This window comes from Acinonyx jubatus, chromosome B2 (genome assembly GCF_027475565.1).
Source record: "Acinonyx jubatus isolate Ajub_Pintada_27869175 chromosome B2, VMU_Ajub_asm_v1.0, whole genome shotgun sequence".
Lineage (NCBI taxonomy): Eukaryota > Metazoa > Chordata > Mammalia > Carnivora > Felidae > Acinonyx > Acinonyx jubatus.
This window is the reverse complement of record NC_069385.1, coordinates 110,219,872-110,246,734: the sequence shown is the minus strand read 5'-3', so window position 1 is coordinate 110,246,734 and position 26,863 is coordinate 110,219,872. Positions and strand designations below refer to the sequence as shown.

At 43.4% G+C, this 26,863-nt stretch overlaps 2 protein-coding genes across 14 annotated transcripts in view; one reads left to right on the top strand and one right to left on the bottom strand.

Annotated features, from left to right (window-relative positions):
- The window catches only part of USP49 (ubiquitin specific peptidase 49), a 104,489-nt gene that overhangs the window by 8,738 nt on the left and 68,888 nt on the right, over positions 1 to 26,863 (bottom strand). For 9 of the 13 annotated variants that reach the window (XM_053222803.1, XM_053222807.1, XM_053222806.1 and 6 more), the window contains 5 exons: positions 15,820 to 17,185; positions 14,296 to 14,500; positions 9,949 to 10,057; positions 9,249 to 9,454; positions 1,506 to 8,081 (listed from right to left, as the gene is read on the bottom strand). In XM_053222803.1, coding sequence (XP_053078778.1) covers positions 7,891 to 8,081; positions 9,249 to 9,454; positions 9,949 to 10,057; positions 14,296 to 14,500; positions 15,820 to 17,157 — 2,049 coding nt within the window. In that variant the 5' untranslated portion in view covers positions 17,158 to 17,185 and the 3' untranslated portion in view covers positions 1,506 to 7,890. Of the gene's footprint in view, positions 1 to 1,505; positions 8,082 to 9,248; positions 9,455 to 9,948; positions 10,058 to 14,295; positions 14,501 to 15,819; positions 17,186 to 26,863 lie in introns of those variants that run through there. The other 4 variants (XM_053222801.1, XM_053222810.1, XR_008298612.1 and 1 more) reach the window with 4 other exon arrangements.
- Positions 68 to 1,505, top strand: TOMM6 (translocase of outer mitochondrial membrane 6). The gene is made up of 3 exons (XM_015071269.3): positions 68 to 339; positions 853 to 957; positions 1,182 to 1,505. Exons 1-2 carry the CDS (start codon positions 212 to 214, stop codon positions 947 to 949), a joined length of 225 nt encoding a protein of 74 aa, XP_014926755.1. The 5' UTR covers positions 68 to 211; the 3' UTR covers positions 950 to 957; positions 1,182 to 1,505.

The window sequence follows — 26,863 nt, the reverse complement described above, 5'->3', positions numbered from 1 at the left end:
AGGCAACTGTAGTGCCAGGCCGCGCTCCTCCCCTTGAGGAGCTCGGGGACTCGCAGCCCGGGAGTTCTCCCACCCGGACGCCCGACCTCTCTGGAGCAGCTGCGCCCCCTGCCGGTCCGTAGCCGGCGGAAGTGCGAGACCGGAAGTTGCGTATTCTCCGGCGCCGACACTGTGCGTCGGGCGAGGCCTTGTGGATCCCGAGGGTACTACTATGGCTTCCAGTGGGGTAGGCGTGAGCGCCCCGGGCGCGGCGAATGAAGCTCCCGAAATTCCGGACAACGTGGGAGATTGGCTTCGGGGCGTCTACCGCTTCGCCACCGACAGGAACGATTTCCGGAGGTAACTGAAGCCCGGGAACTTGTCCCTTTCTGGCCCTCCGCTCCCCTATACACACCTCCCATACTTCCCATCTTCGCCCAACCTGGCGCCTTTACATTTGCCAGCGTTTTGGCCTCGCAGTGACTCTGGCTGTGCTTTGGAGAGGTCCTTGACGGGGAGAGTTCCCGTGCGGCAAAAGCGATCTTTTCAGTTACTGGGCTGTCTACAGAATCTCACCCTGACCAGGGGGACCCGGGAAGAAGAGGCGCCAGCGCACAGGCTTTTCAGCCCTGGGCGAGTGTTTAATTGGCTTTTGCATTTGATCCCGTTAGACACAGGAACGACTGCCAAGCAAGTAACCACGTGGGTCGTGGGCAACCTGCCTTCGTAAAGATCTACCTTCCTGCAGTTCTAGAACAGTCTTTGTGCCCCCGGGAGGTTTTTCCAGGGTGGTTATGGTAAACCTTTACTCGTGGTATGTTTCATTAAAGACAAGTGACTCAGCACAAGGTTAATCAAATATTCTTTTTCCAGGAACTTGATCCTCAATTTGGGACTTTTTGCTGCAGGCGTTTGGCTGGCCAGGAATTTGAGTGACATTGATCTAATGGCCCCTCAGCCAGGGGTATAGCCAAATAGGTAAGCACTTAACTACTGTTCTGCGTGTCTAGGAGCCCTAAAGGCAGAGAGAAGCAATAATTTTTATCTTCTGTTTATAAAATGGAGAGACTTGACATAAGGCCCTTGGCTACTCCTAGTTAAATATGTTTACAGACATTGCAAGAAATTTTGAGTCTCTTCCTAATTTCCCTTCAGGCTTTTACATTTCTAATGCCACCCGTTGTCCTGTCGTCTGATTGCAGACACATGGAACCCCCTGTGCTGTACTCGAACCTTCCAAAAACAGCCTCCAATCTTTGACCATCACAAGACTTTCCCTGATGGAAGTTGAAGTTTCATTCAGACGGGCACCTTCCCTTCCCGATTGCCTTTTCTTCGTTGAGCCCACTCAGAACTCCATTCTCTGGTCAGCAGTCAGGCTTCAGCCAAAGTGTTGTCCTCTGTTCTATAAAGTTCTGTACATAGGTCCAAAGTTTCTGCAGGGGGGGATTTTTGCTCTTGTCCTGAGGAATAACCTAATGGTATTTTAACAAATATTTGGAATAAAGACTGCACGCAAAGACAAATCATTTTATTCTTTTAATAAGAAACTTCGGCTTACAAAAACAAGGTGTAAAAAGTCAAGATTTACAAAAATCATAAAAACATGATTTATATTTCACACTCAAAAGAGACAGGAACAAGCCTCAAACATGGATTGTAACAGAGGTGGTTTGCTTCATATTGAAGAAAAAAAAAAAAAGGAAACTGTAGCCATTGTACTTGATGTGAACATAAGAGGAAACTTATTTTTGAGGAATTTCCATTTTTGAGCAGAACTAGAGGAAGAAGCCATTTGGTGTTGCATAGCATTTTAGTGCACCAAGTGGGTTTTCCAGGCACCAAGGGGGCATTGTTGCTGTAATAGAGTGGGATTTGTTGGTAGAAAGAGGGCAGTGATGTGCAGGTGGAGGCAAGGTGTAAGCAAGCCTGGGCAGTGAGCACTAAAGAAACTGCTTGAGGAAGCTGCTTTCTTCCCAAGGAAATGTTTTCTGACCCTAAAAGTCATGGTAGTGCCACTGTCCAGGAGTTTGGAGTTCTTTGGAAATGGAATGTGAAAGGAACTGGCATGGAAAAGACTCATGTAGGCTCAGAAAGATGTGGAAATAGAGACAAGTTCCCCATGGCCATTTTTTTCTACTTGATTTATTCTAGGTATTTTTATCCTTATTATTTTGTTTTATTTTTAAAGTTTATTTAAGTAGTCTGTACACCCAACATGGGGCTCAAATTCACAATCCCGAGATCAGAAGTCACATGATCTTCCAACTGAGCCAGCCAGGCACCCCATCTACAAGGCATTTTTAAAAATCCTGCTTTTCCATGCCAAGTCTCCTGTGGAACTAGTATGGGATTAAAGGACATGAATTGGAAAGGGAGGTCAGTATGAATGCACCACAGTGGCCTAATTGTTAGAGTTGACAGATGTCGAGCAATCTGTTCACAAAAGGTCAATAGGACAAAACAGTCCTTCTTGACCCTACCGGCATAAATCTCATTAAGAAATCTGATTGAGAATTAGATTGTATATGTATTTTAAAAAGCACCATTCTCTTGTATTGATTGGGTAGGTCCCACCTGTTAGGGAAGAGTTTGAGCTGTGAATTCAGGCCTGTGGCTAGCTTACCACGAAGCCCTCACTCTCTAAGAATCTATCTATACTGGGACCACAGATGATTTGATAGTTTTGTAACTTACTGGGTGTTAAGATGAGGAAGGGTCATATACATGAGAGCAAGGCTTAGGTTTGAAGCCATCACCTCCCAAATGGTGACCAGGAAGGAAACTTTTAAGCCACAGCATAGATTCTAAGCCCATTCATATCTGTATCAGACCACTAAGACAAATACCAGCACCTCCTGTCCTTCATTGATAGGAAACAGATCCTTGAAGTTGGCAACCCGATCCCACTCACAACTGAAAAGTCTATTTTAAAAGGTTTTTTAAAGTTGAAAAGAAAAATCCAGCAATGATGACATGGCAGCTTCCAAAAGCATAATTCACATTTCACTCAAAATTTAATGTTATAGCTTCATTTACTGTTAGTCAGTTTATAAAGCCATAATACTGGCATGGTAAAGTTTCATTTAAACTGGCTTCATTCCTCAAGTGTTAAGAATTTAGCAAGTAAAGCTCTCAAGTCTACAATTTCCCAAAGTTTTGATGAACAGTCATTAATTTTGTAAATGAAAATGCTGGCTTTTACCATTCCAACACAACACCCTCCCCAAGGGAAGTCCATTTTACATCGGTGACGTGATATTCAGCCCTGGCTGGTTAACAGTACTATGAAAATCTCTTCTACTACCTATTTAGATTTTAAATGGAAACATGCCAGCAGAAGTAAGGAAAGAGTCCACAAAAATGACCATTTGCCTTAATGCCCTAGTGGCTATGGTGTATTTAGAGCAATGTGTGGGTTGAAAGAATAAAGTAACACTTGGTTCAAGTCAAAGCCCTAGACCAAGAGAATGGTTAAAGGTGGAAGATACAAAACTAAACTCACAGTCATATTTAGAAGGCGCTTTTTAGCTTTAGTGCTGACTTGAAAAAAAGGAACCACCACCAGGGAGGTGCATACTTACCCGGTAAAAAAAAAAAAACTAAGTTGCCATGGGAGATTTTGCTCCAAAGGTACAACCTCCTCACCTAATTAGGCCAGTAATTAGGCTGAGGGAACCAGTTATCAAATGTGCTTCAAGTGGTGAGCTTTCTAAACACCCTTTGGTGAAGTCTCATGAGCTCATTGGAAACCTTAAGGTCAGAGTAAAAGGAACAGGCTATAAACAGCCCTGCAGGTGAGCAGACTGGGTCTTCTCCCCTTCCACAGCCACTCAGCACCATTCTAGTCAGCACCTGCCAGGAAAGGGGCTGGGGCGGGGGTGGCTGGGACAGGTTCTTTGAGCCTTCTCTTTTGCATATTACACAGTGCACTGGCTTGCCTTACAGTCTCAAGGTTCACATATAGGAGGTTGTGTTCTACACTGCTTCCTGAAATTTTGTGCCAAAGAACTTCAGAACTAATGAAAGTAATACCTCAGGAGGAATCATTTTTGTTTGACTTCTACCCTAAGTTGCCCAGCATTACAAAAAAAAGGCCCTTTCTGAACATTTGTGCTCTCCCAACCAGCTGGAAAGCAACCCTTCCACTTATAAGGTATAACCCGGCAAGGGTATATAGTATATGTTTAGGAAGAGGTAGCACTCCCAGCCTACCCGAAAAGGCCCGAGTTAATGTTTGGAACATAAAAGGAGTGGTGAAAAAGAATAGAGGACATAGTCTGCCTTGGAAAGCAGCCATTTGATGAATAGTGACAAATCCAAAGATTTTGGACATTAGAGTAAAATTTCAGAATTTGCTGGTAATAATTATCTTTTACACACATGAAATGAAATGCTTTTACAAAGTCTGATACCAACTGTCCTTTACACTGTACAGACCCATTTGCCACTTAAAATGATACGGAGGCATCCTTTCCCTTACTTAATCTTTTCAATCCCATGCAAACCATAACTGGGTACAAGGCACCAAATGTTATGAATTGTATAAAATTAGTTCACAAAGCTTTATCAGTAAGTAGAACAAACTCCATTTCCCCCTCCCTGCCTGCCCACCCACATCCCACCCCCCACACCCAACCAAGTTTTCATTCTGTCCTACTGTCGACCTCTCTCAGGCTTCTGGGGCCTGGTTAGGGCCATGCCCCACTGCCAGGCCAACCCACTTCACTAGTTCTTGCACTGGGATGGAACTGGAAGCACAGCCAGAGAAGGGAACTTGTACAATCATTGACGCTAGAAGCCTTGCCATTAAAACCAAAAATAAACTCTGCTATTGAGTCCATAGGACACATTAACACTTCTACAGTTTCTAATTTTATTCATGACATTTTAAGAGACATCTGGAAATTCTTTACAGTGTGGCACTGCCCCCCTCAGCCCGAGAGGGGACTGGATCAAAGCTGGCAAGAGCTCTGCCTGCCATTTAATAAGAGCTTCAGTTCCTGGCTGTTGAGGGCATTCCTAATTTTTTTTTTTTTTTTTTTTTTTTTTTAACACTAAGCATGGATGCTCATCTCCGAGGCAACCACAAGGATGAGGGTCAAGCTAGATTGAGGTAAAGATCCTTTTTGAGGGCCAGGGTGCATTCATCTTGGCTGGCTACAGCAGGAAGTAAACACACCAGCCAACTACAAAGGGTTCCTGGAACGGGACTCTAACTACTTGCCTGGGAGAAGCAGGCCCGTAAGGTTCAGTTAGGAGATCTTGGGTTTGATTTGGCAGCATCTAGTCAACTTCTACCTGGTTCTTATTTTCTTCTCTTTAGAATGTTTCGATTTAAAGTAAGATGCAACTAAGAAATCCATCTACTTCCAATATGCAAATAAATTAAAGGCAAAGGGACACTTCCCTCACAATAGCCATCGGCTTATGCAGCAGGGAACTCTTTAATAAAAATCTCCATAAATACTAACTTCTCAACAGCGTCTAGTGCTGCTGCCTCTGGGTACCTGAGGTGTCTGTGACTGCAGGGGCACCTTCGAGAGTTTGCAGCTCAGCGAGGACTCTAGTGGTTTCTGGTCCAACTCCCTTTAAACCATTTTATTAATTTGATATGTGGGTGCTCAGCTAAGTTAAGCACTTACTTTACAAAATCCTTAAATCTGCTTAATAATTCTTATAAATATTTGGTATAAAACTATTTTTAAAAATTAAGTTTGAAGATCTTTTAATTTTCCATTAAATGTTCATTTTTCTGAAGTATTTCCCCCTAGACAGCCTGAGGGATGAAGTAGCTGCTCTATTAGTTCTTTTCCATTTGTAAGTTCTCTTTTTCTAGAATAATAAGTACAGCATTCAAAGAAAGATGAGGCACAATTTATATTTTCCTTTCCTTCTTACTCTCTTTTTTTTTTGAGTTAATGGGCTTTTCCATTGCCACAAAAAAGTCTTCACCAATCCTGCCAACTTAAAAAATGTGGATCTAGAGAGTATACCTTTACATCAGAGCCTCTGGCAGCAAGGGCAGCTGTGACACTTTAAAACAGTGTCCAGGAGAGGGTGAGCCCTGGGCCAAGCTTATACAAAAAAGCCTGCAGTAGACAATATAAACCAAACAGCATAAAAAATGCCATACGCTATCGCTTCCAAATAAAAGCTAAATATTACAGAAACCTCACAGTGTTGGAAAAAGCAAGTTTAATTTAAAATATATAGTCACTCCCCCTTATCAGGGTGAGCCATTTTCTGTCTGAATTTCCTCCGTGTCTCAGTGCTGTCTGTCAGGTCCTACGGGAGAGTTCATCTCAAAAGAGGTCAACAGCAAATGCTACAGACCTGCTCTGGAAATGGGGCTCACCAACACCCCTAAGCTACAACCCTCATTCTTTACCCTCTCTTGTCCCAACCTCCCACCCTTCCCCAAACTCCCTCCACATCTGCTTCCTTCAAGTGACAACTGTATTCCTACCTGAATTGAAATGTTCGTATGATACACTCAGTCAAAAGATGAGCATTCATAATGACAGGTTGAGGCAGACTTCAGCAGCCCCCACGATGAGACTTCTCGTTTACGTTCACTTTTACTGGTGAGTCTAACTGAAGGATTGAGAAGGGAAATTCAGTGGTGCCTGATGGGGTGGAGGGTTTCCATCATTCCACTTTTAAACTGATCCAGTATAAAAACAAAGATGTATTTTACTAGCACTTAAGGACAGGGCACTCTTTTTTTCTCTGATGAATTGAGTGTAGTTAGATAAAGAAACAGTAGGGATTATCAGATTTAGGAGGAAATAGGCCAGGGCCAGCAGCAGTGAACTGTTCGGACCTATGGGGGCAGATTCCTTAGCCCTAGGAAAGCAGAAATTCCCAAACCTTGTGTTGAACAAAAATGTTCTAGCCCTCTAGGTGCCAGAAAGAAGCTGCAGGCTAAGAAAAGCTGCATGCTGCATGGAGGTGAGGGCAGGTGACAGGCATTCAGATACGGCCTGGACCACCGGCTATCCCTGCCTCTCTCCTCAACCGAGTTCTGAGAAAGCCTCAGACAACTGACCTAAACACCAATTTAAACCAAACCATGTGCTTGCCCTACACCTGAACCAGGGATGTGCTACAGAACTGGGTAGCCAGGAATGCCCTTAGGCTCAGCATGCAAGAAAGAACATGTCAGGGACAATGTATTGCTTCCCCATATGAACTGCTCCTTCTTTAGAATAGAGGGTTGTTCACACCAGTCTCAGAAGATGTGGAATGATTAAGTGACAGCAGCAGTAGCAGCCAGGGAGGGTCGGACACTGGAAAAATCTCCCATTCTGCATGGGGGAAATTTGCTCTATGCATCTCATTCCACTCTTCCACTGCTATCCTCTAAAAAAGGAAGTCTGCATGTTTTGAACCCCTGATGGTTACTTCCTTTGTAGGAACAAATCCTTATTATTCACCTCCTGCCCTGGAACCAATCTCATCCAGCAAGCTGCCAGCCCAGGGCCCCACCTCATGTGCTCTGTCCTGGGCTCCTCGCAACAGGAGGGTTCCTCTGGCGTTGCAGGAGGTCCTGATTAGTGGGGGTCACAGAATGGAAAGAAAACATGGCTGCTCTCCTCGCTGCATATGATCAATTTTCTCCCTCTTTCCTCCACCCAGATCCTCTATATTCAGAAGCAACTGATGAAAGAATCTTCATAGAAGTTACTCCTTTTGATTTATCAAAGAGGGAATTCCCAAATCCATTCAAAAGAAAGGTGACTACAGACTTTAGGATAGGATAGGAAGTCACCTGGCACCGTCTGCTGTAGTCCCAGTGAGGCAAACCTAGCAATCTGTTCCTGCACTAAACCTTATTTCCTATAAGAGGAAAGATGTATGAACACCAACAGTTTAAAAGCAAGCCAGTCCTTGATACATGCCTCCCATTCAGGGGAAGGTCCGTGGTCTGCCCTCATCGTTGTTGCCGGGCTGCCCCTGAGCTTGGAGTTGGGTTTCTGAAATTCTTGCATTGCCCTGAACTGTTCTTTGAGTGTAAAAAAGGATGTAGGCTTGAGTTTTGCACACTTCCTCGACACTGCATACATTCAGCTTTGAGTCATTGCAGTGGACCCAAAAACCTAGGAAACCAAAGGAAAGAAAGAGAGAAAATGACTATCCAACTTGTATTTCCAGTCAGCAGGCAAAACCAGGAGATGAAGAAAGGGACAGAGGAGTTCTGAATAAAGCCAACCCGATTGTTGGTGGTGGGGAAAGACAGGTAAATGAAACCAACAGACTTCCCTGCAGCCACTGGCTTTAACCCCATCAAACCCCACCACAATACTAACAATATTGACTGACTGTAATTTTTGTCCTCCTTTTATTCAGGCTTTTCCATTGTCCGTTAGGGCCTCTACAAAAACAGACTGAAGACTAGGGGCTAAGAGATGGGAAGAGGAGGAGGAGGAGAAGTGAAATGCAAATGGAGGAGCGATAAAAGGAAAATTTAGAAGCAATAAAAAGTTATTTTACTCTGGCTGCCTCAAGGGCTAAGGGGTTCATTACTGAAAACACATCCGCAGCCCATGTGCCTCAGTACAATACCTGGGAGACTGTGCTCTGGGTACGAGGACTGAAAGCTCCTTGGGAGAGCCCTTGTATCCCCACACCTCCCATGGTAAGGATATAGTAAGCACTCTTTAAATGTCTTCAGCTTTATTATGAGCTGGGGCTAATGAGATTCATACATTATCTCCATGAGGTTAGGTAAGCCATAGCATTTCTGCATAACCACGAAGGAAACAGGTCTGCAGAAGCATTAATAATAGAATGTCCAGGGGCGTCTGGGTGGCTCAGTCGATTAAGCATCCAACTTCGGCTCAGGTCATGATCTCACAGTTTGTGAGTTCGAGCCCTGTGTCAGGCTCTGTGCTGACAGCTCAGAGCCTGGAACCTGCTTTGAATTCTGTGTCTCTCTCTCTCTCTCTCTCTCTCTCTCTCAAAAATAAATAAACATTAAAAATAATTTTTTTAAAAATAATAGAACATCTAACATTAATTGAGCATTATGTGCTAGGGACCATGCTAAGTACTTTTACATGTGTCAGTTCCTGTCAATTCTTAGGGCAATCTTATGTTGTCACTTGGTGATATATCCAAAATTTGAATCCAACTTTCATAATTTTTTCCACTGGATTTTAATGTATGCAATATCCCTCTAAAGATGAAATAAAAGGAAAGTGATGGAATGTGGACAAACCAACCCTCTTCCGTGTCCCCCACCCCACAGAGTAAAGCGCACGCACCTCCCTCTGTGTTGTAGCAATAGGCTGTGTAGTGTCCTGAGCCAAACCCTTTCCCGTGATGCATGACCACTGCGGAGAGATCATAGGCAAAGGTCTCTTTGTCAAGAGAGGAGAGCATGTCCCTGCAGCAGTAAGGTTCCATGTTTAATACCTGGTCAAAGACGACATGGACCCCAATCTTCTCTCGATGATTACGGCCAGACCACCTAAAACATAGACATAAATTTCTTACTAGTAAAAAATAGCATATGCTATCATAGGCAGAGGAAGGTAAAACAAGAGAAATGAGAAAACTTAACCTTCCAGATTTGGTTTTTGCATCAATAAAACAGTGATCAGTATCCACATATATTTCCTGTGAATGTTCCATGATGTACTCTGAAACTAGAAATCCCTAAAATAACCTTGTTGTAGTTTACTGCCTGCCTTTTTTTTTTCAGATTATATCACGCTAGATTCTGAAGATGACTCTATGTAAGCCCAAGGGAGGCTAGAAAATCTTTAAGCATGGACACCCAGTGCAGGCTAGCTGGTTAAGCAGGGCTGTAAGGGCTAAAGCCCTGTCCCCGGTTCCAACATTTAATCGCCACAGAAAAGTGCAAGGTCTCTAGGGAACAGGCTTCCCCTCCCAATACCAAAGCCTTTGAAGCAGCTATCCCCACAGCTCACAGCCACCTGGAAGGCCCCAGAGCAAGCTCACCTGAATCTTTTAAGGTGCAGCCGGAGGACCTGAGGTAGTCTGTAGATCATTAACTGCTTTCTAGCTTCACTCAGAACAAGGGGTTTTGGATTGGATTTTCGTCGTTTGCCTATACGGTTTGGGAAGGTAGAAGACACAGATTGTGAGGAGTCTCATTCTTTCCTAGCTATGGCAGAGATAATGACTTGCCACTCAATATGCATTCTCCTTATCTCTCAGTATTTGAACCTCAGTTTCATTTGGGACAGCAATGTGACCCTCTGTAAGACTGCATAACCCAGCCTCCTGTGCCTGCCTGGTGTGGCCACGGCAGTTCTGCCAGAGATGAAAGGGATGATTGTGTGGCACCCTTGGGATGACTGCAACTGCCCAAACTGCTCTTGGACCAACAGGTAACCTCGGGGATGGAAACCCTAGTCAAGTTGAAAGGTGGAAGGAGCTTGGGTCCCCAGTGACCATGCAGCTGCCATGCTGGCCCCTGAATATTCTTCAGACTTCTTTTTACATAACAGAAAAAAAAAACCCAAAAAACAACTAAAACTTGTTTCAAGTCATTATTGTTTCAGTTGACTGAAAAACAAACCTAATCCTTATATATCCACTTCTAAGATTTTGCATCAGCAACCTCCAAAACTGATACAGGTTTAGGATGGTATACTCCTGATACCATATATTCATTAATGGAATATAATGGAAGGTCACTGCAACAATAGGCACACAGAGTAGATGCATATGTTGGGGTTCTGTGCCTTTATATATGGGCTTATAACTTAAATTAGGATGCACCAAAATGTAATTTTTAAAGGTTTTTGTTTTCCTCAGGTAGGTCTAATTCTGTTTCCTGCTCACAGGTGGTTTTATGCCATTCAAAACTCTATCTTCCGTTTTTCTCTCCTGTGAAATGGGGAATAATGCATGTATTTCAGGCTTAGGAAAAAACGTAAGATGATACAGGATTACCAAAGGACAGAATATTTGTTTGTTTATTTATGTTTGTTTATCTTTGAGAGAGACAGAGTGTGAGTGGAGGAGGGGCAGAGAGAGAGGGAGACACAAAATCCAAAGTAGCTCCAGGCTCTGAGCTGTCTGCACAGAGCCTGACGCGGGGCTCGAACTCACAAGCCATGAGATCACGACCTGAGCCGAAGTCGGATGCTCAACTGACTGAGCCACCCAGGCATCCCAGGACAGAATATTTTAACAGGTTCTTTTTTTCAGCATGATTTGTTTGTGGCATATATAAACATTTAGAAAAGAAACTGCTGGTTTTATAGTTTTATGCTATACCTAGTTTTTGAAACATTTTCTTGGATAAGCACATTGCTGGACATGTAGGACAAGGTGGACAGGCTGGCCAAATTCATCCAGTCCAAAGCAGAACCAGTGCTCAGACTCTAATTTTGTTTCTGAAGCTACTGAATTGTGAGGAGAATGCATTTCTTTTTTTTTTTTTTTTCTAATATTTATTTATTTTGGGGAGAGTGCAAGCGGGGCAGGGGCAAAGAGAGCAGGACAGAGGATCCAAAGTGGACTCTGTGCTGACAGTCTGACAGCAGCGAGCCCAGCGTGGGGCTTGAAGTCAGAAACTGAGCCAAAGTCGGATGCCCAACTGACTGAATTACCCAGGTACCCCGAGGAGAATGCATTTCTAAATTACATCAAATAGGGGCACCTGGGTGGCTCAGTCAGTTAAGTGTCCGACTTCAGCTCAAGTCATGGTCTCACGGTTTGTGAGTTCGAGCCCTGTGTCAGGCTCTGTGCTGACAGCTCAGAGCCTGGAGCCTGCTTCACATTCTGTGTCTCCCTCTCTCTCTGCCCCTCCCCCGCTCGTGTTCTGTCTCTCTCAAAAAATAAAACAAATGTTAAAAAAATAATACATCACATCAAATAAACCATGGAAATAAAGTTCTCTTAATTTCCATCAGAAGCCTTCTCTGAAACCACTTATAGACAACCACTCAGTTATTATATTAACTAGACTGGTGAATGGATGGGAATATAAAATTAGTGGTCCACTCTGGTGCCTGCTAATTGTTTTTGAGCTATCATGGTCTCAATGTCTGAAGAGCCAGACATCTGATTCTAAGTTGTACCTATACCATTCATGAAAGGTAGCAGATCACAGCCAGATGACGCTTCACAGAGCTTCCTGTGACAACAGGATGTGAAGCTGCTGGTTTCACAACAGACTGCAGCAGAATGAGCGTGCCATAGGACCTTTGACTAGGGCTGGTGGTCATGACATGTAGGGGCATGAACAGAAAGAATCCAAAGAGGGGCCTGGCCTTATTTTACATTCTGATTCACCAGCAGATTTTCAAAAATTATTGCAGCTCTGCCTGGGAACCCTGGCAGCGACTGCCATTCTCAGCAGAGGGAGTATGTGAGCTAAGATGAACACAATATAGAAACTGGCTTTGTTTCCCTAAAATGAAATTCACAAAGAAAAAGAAATGACTGATTCAACGGAGATTGATCAGTTCTGTCTCCATTTGATTAAGCTGGCCACATAGAGAGGGAGAAGACTGATAGTTTTGAAACTTCACAAACAACAAAAATACATCTTGTACTTTCGCCATAGATTCCCTTCCCTATTTGAACTCGCCTAGAGAAATCCTGGAAATTGGCACATCTGGCAACCAGAAAAACATGCCTTTCTTGCAAAAATAAATACAAAATATTTCTTACCTAATCTATCATGTCTGAGAATGATGAAGTTCAGCTTTTAACATCCGTCTGTTCCTTACAAGTAAGAAGCTTTAAGAATCACTATCTTAAGAAAACCAAATAGGGAGCACCTGGGTGGCTTAGTCAGTTGCCTGTCCAACTTAGGCGCGGGTCATGATCTCGTGGTTCGTGGGTTTGAGCCCGCATGGGGCTCTGTACTGACATCTTGGAGGCTGGAGCCTGCTTCAGATTCTGTCTCCCTCTGTCTGCCCCTCCCTGCTGCACTCTCTCTCTCAAAAATAGACATTAAAAAAAAAAAAAAAGAAAACCAAATAGATACTGCTCTTAATAAGATAATTTAGGTCACTATCTTTATATCTCAATGAGGAACAGGGCAGGTGACTCTATAGTCAACCAAGTACAGCATTCTAAAATGGCAAAATGGGGGCACCTGGGTGGCCCAGTTGGTGAAATGTCTGATTCTTGATTTCCACTTAAGTCATGATCTCATGGTTCGTGGGACCGAGTCCCATGTCAGGCTCTGTACTGACAGCGCAGAACCTGCTTGGGTTCTCTCTCATCCTCTCTCTCTGCCCCTCCGCTGCTCATGTGTTCTCTCTCTCTCTCTCAAAATAAATAAATGTTAAAAAAAAAAATAAGTTAAAGTTAAAAAAATAAGTTAAAAAAAAATAAATTATATCAAGTATGACTTTTGATTTTTGTTCTGATTCTTCAGGGGCAACATGTTTCCCACTATTTACTATTTTAAAGACGATATGCAAACATACTAAGAAGGGTCATCATAAGATTGTGGTTCCCAAAACTTGTAGTCCAAATTATTTTATGGCTGCAAATTGATTTCAAGATATGTACACAATCCATTAATTTTAGCTTCCAAATCTTGACATGCCAAAAAACCCAAACATGAGTTTCCAAGTTTGCTCTGTATTCCCTCTGTATGTGCTGGGTTAGCAAAAGCATTGAGTGTTAGTGTGGCAAGACAGAAGGAGGTCTGCGTCAGATGTCTACGTAACTACATGGAAAGAGTTCCACTTTAAATTAGAGCCATGGCAGAGATACTTTATGACCTCCTTCCCCCACTTCCCCAAATGCATGGCATGTGAAGGCATGTGAAAACAAATGCAGAAAGTAACCATGAAGCTGATGCACCTTACGACTTGCTTTCTTGGTCTCCTACCAATCTTTAGCATCAATTCTGACAGACTTGAAATCTACAAATTCGGTACAAAAATACACATTTCTGATACCGTAACCCTCACACAGGCTATGCCACCTGACTTTAGATGAAATAAGAACTGTCAAATCTATATTCATGAATTTAAGTAGGACCCTTGTAGCACTAGGAAGCAAGTACTAACATTCTTAGAGTCCCCATTTCAGGATCCCTTTCAATGCCTCCCAAGATAACAACTAATGTCAATCACAGCAGGAGTCAAAGAAAGCCCAACACCTAGGTTTTGTTTTGTTTTTTAACATATGACGACGTCAACATGCTTGTTTTCAGGAAAATGGGAGGAAAAAAAATCTTTAAAAGATGCTTTAAAACCACTCAGAATTATCATTGTTACTTTTGACGAAAAGGGCAAAAGCAGCATCTTAAATTGATATTTCAGGTGCACACCCACCTCTCCCCCTCCACTTCCACCTCCCAGCACTCACTGTTACACTGGTCACAAGCGTAGATTCTCCCTTCCAGGGCCTCTGTCTCTGTGAACTTGGCCAGCATCTCAGTGAGCAGGCACTCAGTCTGATTCAAAGGGACAAACCCCTTTTCTATGCAGTGATACCGTTCAGGGAATTCCAGGGACAAATCCCAAAAGGGCTCAATGGTATTGGATTTGTAATTGCATGATACACATGTGACCTAGAATGAAAAGATTGATTCACAGGTTATATAATCTCCATGCTTCCCACATACACTTTTGCTCGATTTACAGAAAACACATAACCTACCAAAACTAAGTGTAGTTTTCAAAAAAATCTTTCACTGTAATACTAAAATAATAACTTTAAGAGCATTAGAGCATATTACTTCTGGTATACATTGCTAACTATGATGCTAGCTGGAACTGATAAACTACACAGCACAGGTTATTATTACCTTCCCCTTTCTCTCTTCTCTTCTCCCAAAGCATGCTCTACCATTCAATGCTATGGTAGTACAGACCAATAGTTATCATGGGATCATTCACAGATTGGTCTGAGATAGAGAATTGGCAGATTCCTGTCTGCTTCTCTCATCTTCACAACTTCTTCATCCAGACTTTGCTCCTTCCACCCACTCCAACTTGCCTCTCTTTTTTGCCCTTGTTTCTTGCAGTATCCCTACACAGATCCTTGTATTCAAAGAGCCTCAGGGTACCTTATTAGACCTCCTCTCCCCCATAACCTTCCCGATGCACCTTTCTTCCTGTGGACCCTCAGGGTGTAGAGGAAGTGCCCATAAATACTTCCCCTTTCACATGCTAAAAAAAAGCCTAAATAAACCTTCTCTTCCATCCCATTCATCACTCTTTTAAAACTGTAAAACACCAAGACACAAACCTCAGTAGCATAATGTAGAAGTTTCACCTCAATCTCTTAAGTTGTCCAGTTTTTTAACTCTAAAAATTCTTTCTGCACAAAGTTCTATCTATGAGTCTTGGCTTATGTCCCTACATGCTAACAATCCAGAAAAGAAGAGGTAATGAGGAACAGGAGGGAAGCTTGCTTAGGCCTTGGGCATCCTCCTAGCCACCTCCCTTCCTTTTATGTAAAGCATGTCCTGGAAGGAAGAATGCTCTTTCAAACTAGGGTGGAACCAGGGTTATAGGCAACCTGTTCAGTTTCCTGAAACTGATCTAGGGATGGCATGCCAACAATGGGTACTTAATTATAACAATGAGATATTACCTATATTGTCATTAAAGCTTGAAGACATTCACTGAAAATGAAACGATATGGCAAATTCAATCAAAAACCTGCCCAGAAAGAGGAGGCAAGTTCCCCAACGAGGCCAACACAACGTACAGCACAATGAAAGGTACAATGGCCACCCTCCATTATGCGTAATTACAGCAAATGTTGGCTACCCTAGTCCGCCCAGATAACCTGTGGGAGGCACTCACAGGAAGCCCAAACTCTAACCAGCAAGCCTCCCTGCAGTGCGATGGGCAGTGTAGGGGTCAGGGTGGGCCAACCTACCTGACTGAGTAGCTGCCCGTGGAATATGGTGTTCACCACCTTTAAGACCTGTTTGGTGAGCTTCCTCTGGGAGAAGGGGATGAGGATCCGGCGCGTGGTGCCCTCGGACTCGAGCTCTTGCTGCACTTTGTGCAACAGCTCACAGAGGAATTCCTGCGCATCCTGCTGGTCGTAGCCCCGGAAGGCGGGGATCAGGCTCCAAACGGAGTGAAGCATGGCGAAGGGTGACACCAGGGCCCACTTGCCGGACCACATGACACGGAAGAGGGTGTGCAGTTCGTGACAGAGGGAAATGTGCTTCGAGCTCGGCTCCTTGTTCTGGATGAGTTCTAGGCTCCTGCTGATGGAGGCCCCGCCGTTGAAGCAGAGGCCCTCCCGCTCGCACGACTCAGCCCGGTCGCTCCTGGCCGTCAGCTCGGTGGCCGAGCTGCCGGCCGGCCTGCCCGAGAGCGGAGCCTTCCCGTTGGGGGCCTTGGGAAACAGTTGTTGGGTCTGGGAAGGGTCGAGGTTCAGAAAACACTCGCGGAACTTCTGGAGGTGGCTGAGCACCTGCAGGATGGAGTTCATGTAGCAGGTGTTGCCCAGGTTGCGCAGGCCCGTGACGCCCGGCGCTATGGCGGGCGCGCGGCGCGGCTGGGGGCGGCCCCCGGCGGGCGCGCGCGGCGGGGCGGGGCGCGGGGCGGCGGCGCGGGGCGCGTGCAGCAGCAGGCGCGCGCTCTTGCGCGGAGGGGCGCTGGCCAGCTCCTCCAGCAGCCGCCGCTTCACCTCGCGCCGCCGCTGCCGCGCCTCCTCCTTCTTGCGTTCCAGCGCCTCCTCCTGCCGCCGCTGCTCCAGCTTCGCCTGGCCGCGGGAGCTCTTCTCGAACCAGAGCCGCAGCGTCTTGGCCAGCAGGCGCTGGCGCCGGTACCACAGAGCCGTGAGCATCTGCGGCTGTCCCTGAGGAGCGCGCTGCGGCGGGACGGCGTCCTCGCCCGAGGCCATGGACCGCAGCGTCCGGCCGCGCCTCAGCGGCGGGTCCTGCTTCTGGCCCCTGACCGCCAGGAGGGAGCTTCTGAGCAGCTTCAGGTCCCCCTCGGGGTTATCGTTGAGCACATAGTCCTTGCACAGGTAACAGAACACGTACAGATCTCGGACCTCCATAGCTAGCGGGTGCCCAGTCTCCTCAAAGTGTTTAAGGGCGTGATCCTCGATGTAGCGGCCGCAGGCCACGTGGGAGCACTTGAGACAAGCCCACACCGACTCGGTGGTGGCGCACTCCCTGCAGCACCACTTCTGCGGGTTCAGGATGGAGTGGTCCTGGGCGAGCCGCAACCGCCCGACATGTTTGCATCTATCCATGTCTTATAGAAGGCTCCAGTCTTTCAACCTGGCACGACAGAGCCCCAGAAAAGAGAGAGAGAGAGCTTTCAGCAAAATCTTTTCCTAGAAAAAGGCTTGCAACCGCCGTTTTCAACTCAATGCTCACTAGTTTTCAATTCAAAATTGGTTCCTTTGGAAGGAAGTTAAGAAATAAAATACTGTCTTGGGGGGAGGGCTTGGCACCAAGTCGAATCTTTACATTTTCTAAGCTTGTATAAATTCCCGAATATCAGCTAATTTTTACGTGAGGCTGATTTGTATTCCTTAGGTAATGTCATTACCCTTAGTTCATTCACATTGCACCCAACTGGCCACCAGGGGAAAGAAACTTGTATTCTGAACCATCTTTGAACTGATCATGTCCTCTGTATCTTGTACTGATCAAGATCCTAGTTGTATGCACAAAGGGACAGGAGAGGAGAGATATAATGTTTCAAATACCAGTGAGAGATGAAGACCCTCAAATGTAAAGGCAATCTTAGGTCAGTTTCAATGTATTTCAAAATAGAGGTAACAGGACAGGTAAAGGTAAGAGAGAAAGTCCTCTACAGTACAAGGTGCCATTTTTCTTTAAAAATTTTTTAATGTTTATTTTTGAGAGAGAGAGAAACAGAGTGCGAACGGGGGGGGGGGGGGGGGAGGAGGCAGAGAGCAAGGGAGACACAGAATCTGAAGCAGGCTCTAGGCTCCGAGCTGTCAGCACAGAGCCTGACACGAGGCTTGAACTCATGAACCTTGAGATCATGACCTAAGCTGAAGTTGGATGCATAACTGACTCAGCCACCCAGGTGTCCCTAAGGTGCCATTTTTCTTTTCTTGGGTCCAAAGAACCTGGCTAAGGAGATAGTCTGTGAGTCTGAATCTAAATAACTTTTTTTTTTTTTTTGTAGTAGGCTCTACACCCAGCATGGTGCTCAAACTCACAACCTCTAGATCAAGAGTCGCATGCTCTACCGACTGATCCAGCAAGGCACCCCAATCTAAATAACATTTTCTATGTCCACTATGGTCTGAATGTTTGTGTAACCCCCATTCATGTGCTAAAATGCCCCTTGCCCAAGGTGATGGTATTAGGAGGCAGGGCCTTTGGGAGATGATCAGGTCATGAATGGGTTGACCCTCATGGAATGAGCCTTCAGGAATGGGATTTTAGTGTCCTTATAAAACAGTTCCCTCACCCCTCACCCACGTGAGGACACAGTGAAAAGCCAGTCTTATGGCCGTGAATCAGGAAGTCCTTACCAGACATGGAATCTGGTGCCATGATCTTGGGACATCCCAGCCTTCAAACTAAGAGAAACATTTGCTGTTTATAAGCCACCGAGTCATGGTATTTTTGTTATAGCAACCCTGAGGGACTAAGACAATGTGAAAAGAACATGTACATCTTGTAGAAACGGTGGGAAAACTTTTACTTTCGTTACTAAAAGTATATGTAAGTACCGAATTAGATCTCTTAGGACAAGTGATGGAGTGGCTACTGGTTTAACCAAACTATCAAGCAAAAAGAAAAAAGAAAAAAAAAAAAAGCAAATCTTCCAGATGATATACATGAAAATGCTTTTTAAAATAGTGGCAACATATTGAGCTTTTTTTCTTCTTCTTCCTGTCTTCCTAACATTGCTTCTTCCATATTGTTCTTCCAAATTGCCAATGGGCAATTTCTCTAAGGAAAAGAGGCTAGACAATTAATTTAAAAGAAAACTCTTTATTCTTTGGAACCTTGACAGTTTTTTTTTTTTTTTTTTTTTTTTTTTTTTTTTTTGCCAGTACCAATATTTAAATTTCCTAAAGGTATTTCCTCCTATAAACTTCCTTCAACCCCATTTCTTCTACACCTTCATTTCTGTGAGCAAATGAAGTTGCATGATTATGGAGTCACCCAGAGAAGTTTTAAATCCAGTATATTCTGAGTAGTTCCTTTAATTGGTTTCCAGATGCCCTTTTTGACCTTGTCCTATTGCTAAAACCTACAACTATATACCACAGGACCAAATGAGAGATCCTTCCTATTTTTTATTGCCCATTCCAGATTGGCAAAGGCCATGTCCCTAGACAAGAAACCCTTGAGTCATACAAAGGAAAGCAACCTAGGTGATCTTCAATCAAGTCAGATCATGCTTTTCCTTTGAGTTCTTTCAGGATTTAGGTTCTCCTACATTATTTTTCTAATTATTGATTTGTTTTACTAAGTGCCCTGTAAGTCTCTGGATGTATTTCCTAACTAGATATAATCTTCTTTGGTGAGAAGATCATGTGTTATATTTCTTTTTTCACCCCTTTATAGCTTCACAACTTGTGGGTACTCAACTCTTAGTGGTCAGAGGTGTTCTGTCAGACTTACCTTCCCACACAGTCCAGAATGGCACTGAATTAACCATTTCTTTTTACTTTTTGTAGGGCACAGCCAAATTAAAACGTACATATATTAAAAAGATGAGATGGTAAATAAATGAATTTTCTTTTTGCTATTTATTACCAACCAAAAGTTGAAGTTGAGTATGCATGGTGCTTGCAACCAATTACTGGGGACACAAAAGAAAGTCAATAATTACAGAGCGAAGGGGGAAGCAAAATCAAGAGACTGGCAAGTCTCAAGTTCCTCACTTAATATTTTTCAAAATGTAGTTTCTGAGCCACTTACCAGCATCAGAATTCCCTAGGATACTTGTTATTTGTACAGATTTCTGGTCATAGCTCCAAACCTAATGAATCAGAATCTGGGGAGGGGTCTCAAGTCTCCATTTAAAATAAGCCCTACAGAGGACTCGCTTGTGCATTAAAACCTCAGAACCACTGCACTAATCCAGTAAATGATAGGGATGAAGATGTCCTCATGGAAATCAAAGAAAGAATTTTCTTTCTCGACATCTTCTACTTCGACCAACATTAATTATCCAACAGAACTTCCAGCAATAATGGAAATATAATTTATCTGTGCTGCTTAATACTGTATTAACTGGCCACCTGTGCCTATTGAATACTTGCAATGTGACTAGTGAGAATAAGGGACTGAACCTTTAGTTTTATTTAATTTCAATTAATTTAACTTTTAAAGGTTTATTTATTTATTTTGAGAGAGAGAGAGAGAGAGCGGAAGAGGGGCAGATAGAGGGAGAGACTCTCAAGCAGGCTCTGTGCTGTCTGCACAGAGCCTGATATGTGGCTCAAACCTACAAACCTAGAGATCATGACCTGAGACGAAATCAAGAATCTAACACTTAGCCGACTAAGCCACCCAGGTGCTCCTAATTTTGATTAAATTTAAATAACCATATATGGGTAGTGGCTGCAATACTGGATAGCACAGACTTAAATACACCAGGACATATAAATCTTTAGCTCACTCGGCTTTTTTGTTTTCTTTCCTTTGAAAGATTCAGTACTCACTGAATCGTATCTGAATAGCCTCTTCTTATGACTCAAAACCTGGCAAATCCCCATTTTAGCCAACAGGAGCCTTGATGTGTCTTCAGGAATTTAATTGCTACAGAGATCTTATCACATGAAACTCAGCACAGCTTTAAATCCTACAAAGAGAATATCTCTGTGAACAGGAAGCCAGCAACACAACACTCGGAACACTGATGCCTTGCAAAATCAAGGCCTATACTGAACAGCCAAAAGCCCAAATAGAAAAACACCAAAGAACCATTCCACACCCTCTCCGTGAAGAGCTGTCAAATGGAAAGGGCACTCTGGAAATTCTTTCTTCCGATTTCATTTTCTGATCTATAAATCTGCTGATCACGCACATCCTTTCCTGCACAGCCCTTTCCCCATTACAAATCTGTCGTGGCAACTCACTAACCTGCCATATGGCAGAGTAAATCCATTCAGGAAAACACAGGGCTACCTTGTACCTCACCACACTGAGTTAAGCTAGGCAGACTGGCTTCTCTGGGGAAAAAACATACCATGAAATGGAAACCACCCAAAAGTGACACAAAAGAAAAAAGCCACTTTAACCAACATACAAAATAAAGAATAAAGAGAACACAATCCAGGTATACTCCGTTCAAGAGAGGCAAGGTTTAACATACCTCTCATACATACTCTGATTAAGAACCAGGCCTAACACCCATAAGTGTAAAGGATTCTATTTTACATTTTGCTGATATGTACACCTTTTCCTTCATAATTCCCAAAGGCCATAATAGTCCTAACACTTCCACTTAAAACCTGCATCACCCAGTGTGACAGACACCCAACATCCCAGAGCTAAACTTGCAGTGTAACTGGCAAAGAATAAGATGTGCTTTAACAGTTCTCCATTGATAAGGAGATGAGCAACTTTAAATGAATGTCCTACACACCCTGGATTGGTCTACACATGGGGTAAATAAACTTGACAAAATATTATTGCTTCTTTAATTACCATAGTTTTATTTTAAAAATATGAATCAACTCGACTACAAGACATAATCACTATTTAAAAGCATCCCACTATAGTTAATGCCACTAAATATTAAATTAGAAGAAGGTAATGAAATCTTCAACTCATGCCTTTGTTCTGAATTAGGAACTTCTAGATTTATCCCATTCTTTTTTTTTTAAAGTCTCTGTATGAGATGACCGAACATTACAATCATCTTTCAAAAATCTATAGCTTAAAAATACGATTGTCTTTTAATTGGGGCATTCCAATTGTTCTCTTGTAGCAAATTTCTTAGCTGATCCTAAACGTGTTAACTACATCACCAGAATAAAACTTCTGCAGGGAAGGCGGGGGGAATCAACAAAAACCAAATAGGAAAAAAATAATCTCCTTTGGAGAGAATCCCATTTCTTCTCTCTCCCTCATCATAGTGATTTCTTCTCAGTTCTTAACTAAGGACAGTGGAATAATCCTGCCTGGTCTTAGTGAGACCAAGTGGCATAAATTCCAGCTTCAGAGAGAGTAGACACTATGGTAACATGCTGACAGCCTTCATTTACATAAAAGAATACTAATTACGTGGTATCATCAACATCTGCGATTCTGCTCACTGCCATATGCGACAGCACAGGGTATTTTAACCCTTCAACTTACTAAATGTACCCTAAATTGCATGTACCACAAAACTCGCAAAGACTGCTTGAAAAGACACGGTGAATACATTTTTCTAAATAAGTACTGGAAATGAATTTTATTTTCAGCTAACATTTTATTTCCAAAAGATATGGGAAAATATAATTTAATACCAACATACAATTAAGGAAAAGGTGAAGGTACAGTTAATAACCCCAAAGGGAAGAACGCTACATTCTAGAGTATTATGCAGGGCTCTAACAGGCTGTATTATAAGCACAATGAAACTAGCCTTTTGCATTTTTAGATTACGGCTACAGTAAGGCAAAAACAATAAAAATACAAAATAAGAAAAAAAGTAGGAGAAGAGCCTGAGAGGGATGACATTGGTGAGAGTGCTCAGAAGCCCTTTGCTAAGGCAGTGTATGTGTGGGGAGGGGGCTGAATGGGTGGAGTGTCCCCACTCCTTGCTGCTCCCTTCCTCCCGCCCCTCCCTCTGGGTTCCCATCCTCCCTGAATATGGGGGTGACCGGAGGGGAGGAGGGTAACCTATAGGTCAGAGCACTGCTCGGAGACTCCTAGAGAGGCTGAATTCTCTTGAAAGGGCTTCAGAAGCACTGACTAAATGTGTTCTGACCTCTGACCTGAGGACAGGGCTGACTACTGAAGCAGTGACCCTGAGCCACGGGCAATGGCATACTCATACGCTGGGTGTGCCAAGCCTTGTGAGCTGTGTTCCTGCTCACCTGGTGTCAGTAGTCTACCAGTGTTCAGGAATGACTGTCGTTGGTGACAGCAGATTTAGGTTACGCCCATGTGTCTCTCTCACTTGTGTTAGGCCTTGCCTTCTTCAGTAAAAAAGGAGTAGGGTTCACGTAGGAAGCTGGGCCAGGCCCATGACCCTGCTCTGCCCATGGCAGGGGCCGTACCTGTGGCCCAGCAGGGACATGACAAGGGCAGCACAACCAGCACGGAAAAAATGCTCTGCTCTGTACCAAATACCAACCTCTCTGACCACAGTAAGAGCTGGAATTGGGTTTACGCCCTTTGTACCTTCAGTCTCTGCCGTCTTTTGTTCACCTTTCTCTCCAGGTACACATATGCCCAAGTCTCTCCTGTCTAGACAGAGGAGAGGCATACAGACACTTTCTCCTCCGCCTACTTTATTTCTGGCAAGATCATGTGCAGCTGCATCTTCCCTCACAGTTCACTCTTCAACACATCCATTGCATGGAAACTATTTTCTCAAAGGTCATTAGTAATTTCCTTATAGCGAAGTTCATTAGCCTGAATTTTAGGCTACTGTTCTTCTCTGGTTTTCTTCCTATATCTGTAATTATACCTTCCCTGTTTTTGTGTCTCTCTTCCTGGAAATGTAGGCTTTCCTCAAGGTTCTGTCTTTGGCTCTCTTCTCAGTGATTTCATCTATTTCTAGAATGTTGAGTATCATTTCTGTACAAGATGATATATTTTATTTTTTTTTTTTAATTTTTAGAGAGAAAGAACAAAAGTGGAGGACTGGGGCAGGGGGAGAGAGAGAGAATCTTAAGCAAGCTCCACACTCAGCACGGGGCCTGATACAGGGCTCGATCCCACAACCTTGGAATCATGGCCTGAGTAGAATTCAAGAGTTGGACGTTCAACTGACTGAGCCACCCAGGCACCCCAAGATAATGTATTTTAATTTTCACAAATACTTCTTAAAAAGCACTTTATTCAGATAGTTTACATACCATAAAATTCACTCATTTAAAGCATACAACTCCACAATTTTTAGTATTTTCAGAGTCCCGCAAGAACTTCTGAAATATAAAATCCATTTCATTGCAGAGTCTCAGTCTCAGGTTGGATTTTCAGTCGGATGCTTGCAATATGTATACGACTATTAATAGTATCTGCAAGACGAAGCTATTGAACATGTTTTGCGCTTTTTTGTTTGCTTAGTAGCCGTGATGATCAGGCACCGAGATATATACAGTTTCATGCAGGTCTCCAGGTGATCAAGATACATAAGATGACTGATAGGGGGTTATGGAGATGCCATCTGTGGAACAAAGCTAAGCTAGCTGGCCTTCAAGGGATCTGACCTTTTGATTGATTAACCTAATACTCTTGCCAAAGAGGTCTGTGCCTAAAACTTATTAACACCTTGTCGAGGAGGAGAGTAGACTGGGGAAAGGTGGCCAAAAAAGAGTGCTCACAAGAAATTCTGAATCCACGTGGAAAACACACACACACACACACACACACACACACACACACACACACTGTTAGAAATGTCACCTGTGACTCTGCAGAGAAATGGTAGCCAAGAGTAGAGGATAACTAGGTTTGCTGTATAAACATGAAACACAGCTTTACTGTAATTTATGCTGCTGCCCGATCAAAGGGGCCTGTTTGCTACAACCTGGTGTAAATGTTTTAGCATTGTCTCCCTGACAAGCTAGTGTTGAAGCAAGGTCCAAACTAAAGGCTCCCTCTTCTACTCCACTGCCATATGGAAAATCTCTGACACTGAGAATCAGGGTTAACCTTTCAAAAATTCGACCCCAGGAATTGTAGTTTGTCCCTGCAGTATGCCTCTAAAACAGTATGCTCTCCACAGCAGCCAGTCAGTCGTCAACAACGTATACATATGTCAAAGTCTGTATGTGTGCCAAAACTTCTTGAATTGTGTGCTTTAAGTATGTGCGGTTAACTGTATGTAAATTACACCTTAGTAGAGCTGTTAAAAATTACACAAACACACACCCAGCGAACAATTTACCCCTAATGAATAGATGGAGGCAGCAGCTTCTTATACTGCTCGGTGAAAACTGACATGAAACTTTATCAGGAATGGTTAACACCAGTAACACCTGACTCCACTGATCAGCTTTACACTAAAAGCAGGAGAATCAGACACTACATGCTTCCCTAATAGGATGTAATAAAGGGCTCACAGCAGCATCACCTATGAAGTACTCTGGCTGAAAAACCTGAATCTGAGTCCAGTGAAGCATTTAGATCTAACCACTAGGGTATGAGAAATGTGGGTGACAGAACATGCTACCACAAGGCTGCAATTAGCCAGATTACCACATCAGAGTGTGGCAAATGCTATGGGCTCAATGATCTGTAGTCTTTAATAAATAAATGACATGAGGAAAAAGGGGGTGGGGATGGATCTGCTATAGATTATACGAAACCTAGAGACATATCAACCGCATTCAATGTGCCTCAAATGTATCTATTTTTTAATTTTTAAAAAATGTTTATTTATTTTTGAGAGACAGAGTGTGAGCAGGGGAGGAGCAGAGAGAGAGAGGGAGACACAGAATCTGAAGCAGGCTCCGGGCTCTGAGCTGTCAGCACAGAGCCCAACTCGGGGCTTGAACACATGAGCAAGGAAGTCATAACCTGAGCTGAAGTCAGACGCTTAACTGACTGAACCACCCAGGCACCCCTGTGTGGCTCATATTTAAATCTTGATTTGAACAAACCAACTATAAAAAGACAGTTTGCAGATAACTGGGAAAAAATGTTTTAAAATATTGTATGCCTCTAGCTATTTTCACTATTTTTTTTAACAGTTTCATTGAGATATAAGTGACATACAACAAACTATACATATTTAAAGTATACAATTTGGTATGTTTTGGCATATAGTATATACTTATAAAATCACCACAATCAAAAGACTGAACACACCCATCACTCCCGAGATTTCTTTCTGCCTCTTTGTAATCCTTCCCTCTCTACCACCCGAAGTCCACAGCTGGAGAAATTTGAACACAAAGTATTAGAAAACATTAAGTAACTATTTTGTGTGACAGTGATACAGTGGTTATACCTTTTCAGTCTTTGTATGTTAGAAGTATCTCAAGTATTTATAGGTGAAATATTATGATGTGTGGAATTTGCTTTAAACTGTTCTGGGGGGAGTGGCAGGGAGATCGATGAAACACTGTCAAAACAGTCATACTTGTTGAAGCTGGTTGATGGGTACATAGAACTCCTTATACTATTCTCTTTATTTTAGAATATGCTTACAAAGTTCCACAAAAATTTTTTAAGACAAAAAAGTAAAGAATATATTCTGATAGCAAAAGAATATCACAAATTAGACAATCTGTGAGAACCTTTCACTCTCTATCATCATTTTACCATCACGTCTAGTTTTACTGTGAAACACACCCTCCCACCTGAAACGAACGCACCAAATCAAAAAAGCAGTTCTCGGCAGTGTTAGTCACAGAAGATGGCTGGCAAAATACCCTTTGGTCTGGGCCTCAAATATACCCTTCAGGCTCAGGTGGCAACTTCTTTGCTGGCCCCCAAAGTTTCTTTCAAATACTTCTGCCCACAAAAACTTCCTGGGTATCTTTGTCTTTGGGGGTCACAACGCCACTTTAATCAGTCTGTTGAAATGCTCTTGCTTGGTCTAAAGCTTCTCTCTGAACTTCTTCCCTTATTGGAAAAGAAAAATCCCTCATTTGGTCAAGTTCTGCTCCTCCCTCACTAACTCTGATCATCTAGGTGTCAAGGAGCCCATCCTGTGCCTTCCTAAGTCTCCCTGTGGTCTCAGCAAACAAGAGCACAGACCTCTGACCCCACAGGCGGACACACGTTACTCCCAGTCCACGTCTGGCAAAGCAACATTTGGCCACATGGATCCGATCCGATATTCACAAA

Coding starts and splice junctions, on each gene's coding strand:
- TOMM6 (XM_015071269.3), top strand. CDS start 212: ATGGCTTCCAGTGGGGTAGGCGTGAGCGCCCCGGGCGCGGCGAATGAA. Junction 340..852: donor GACAGGAACGATTTCCGGAG/GTAACTGAAGCC, acceptor TTCTTTTTCCAG/GAACTTGATCCTCAATTTGG.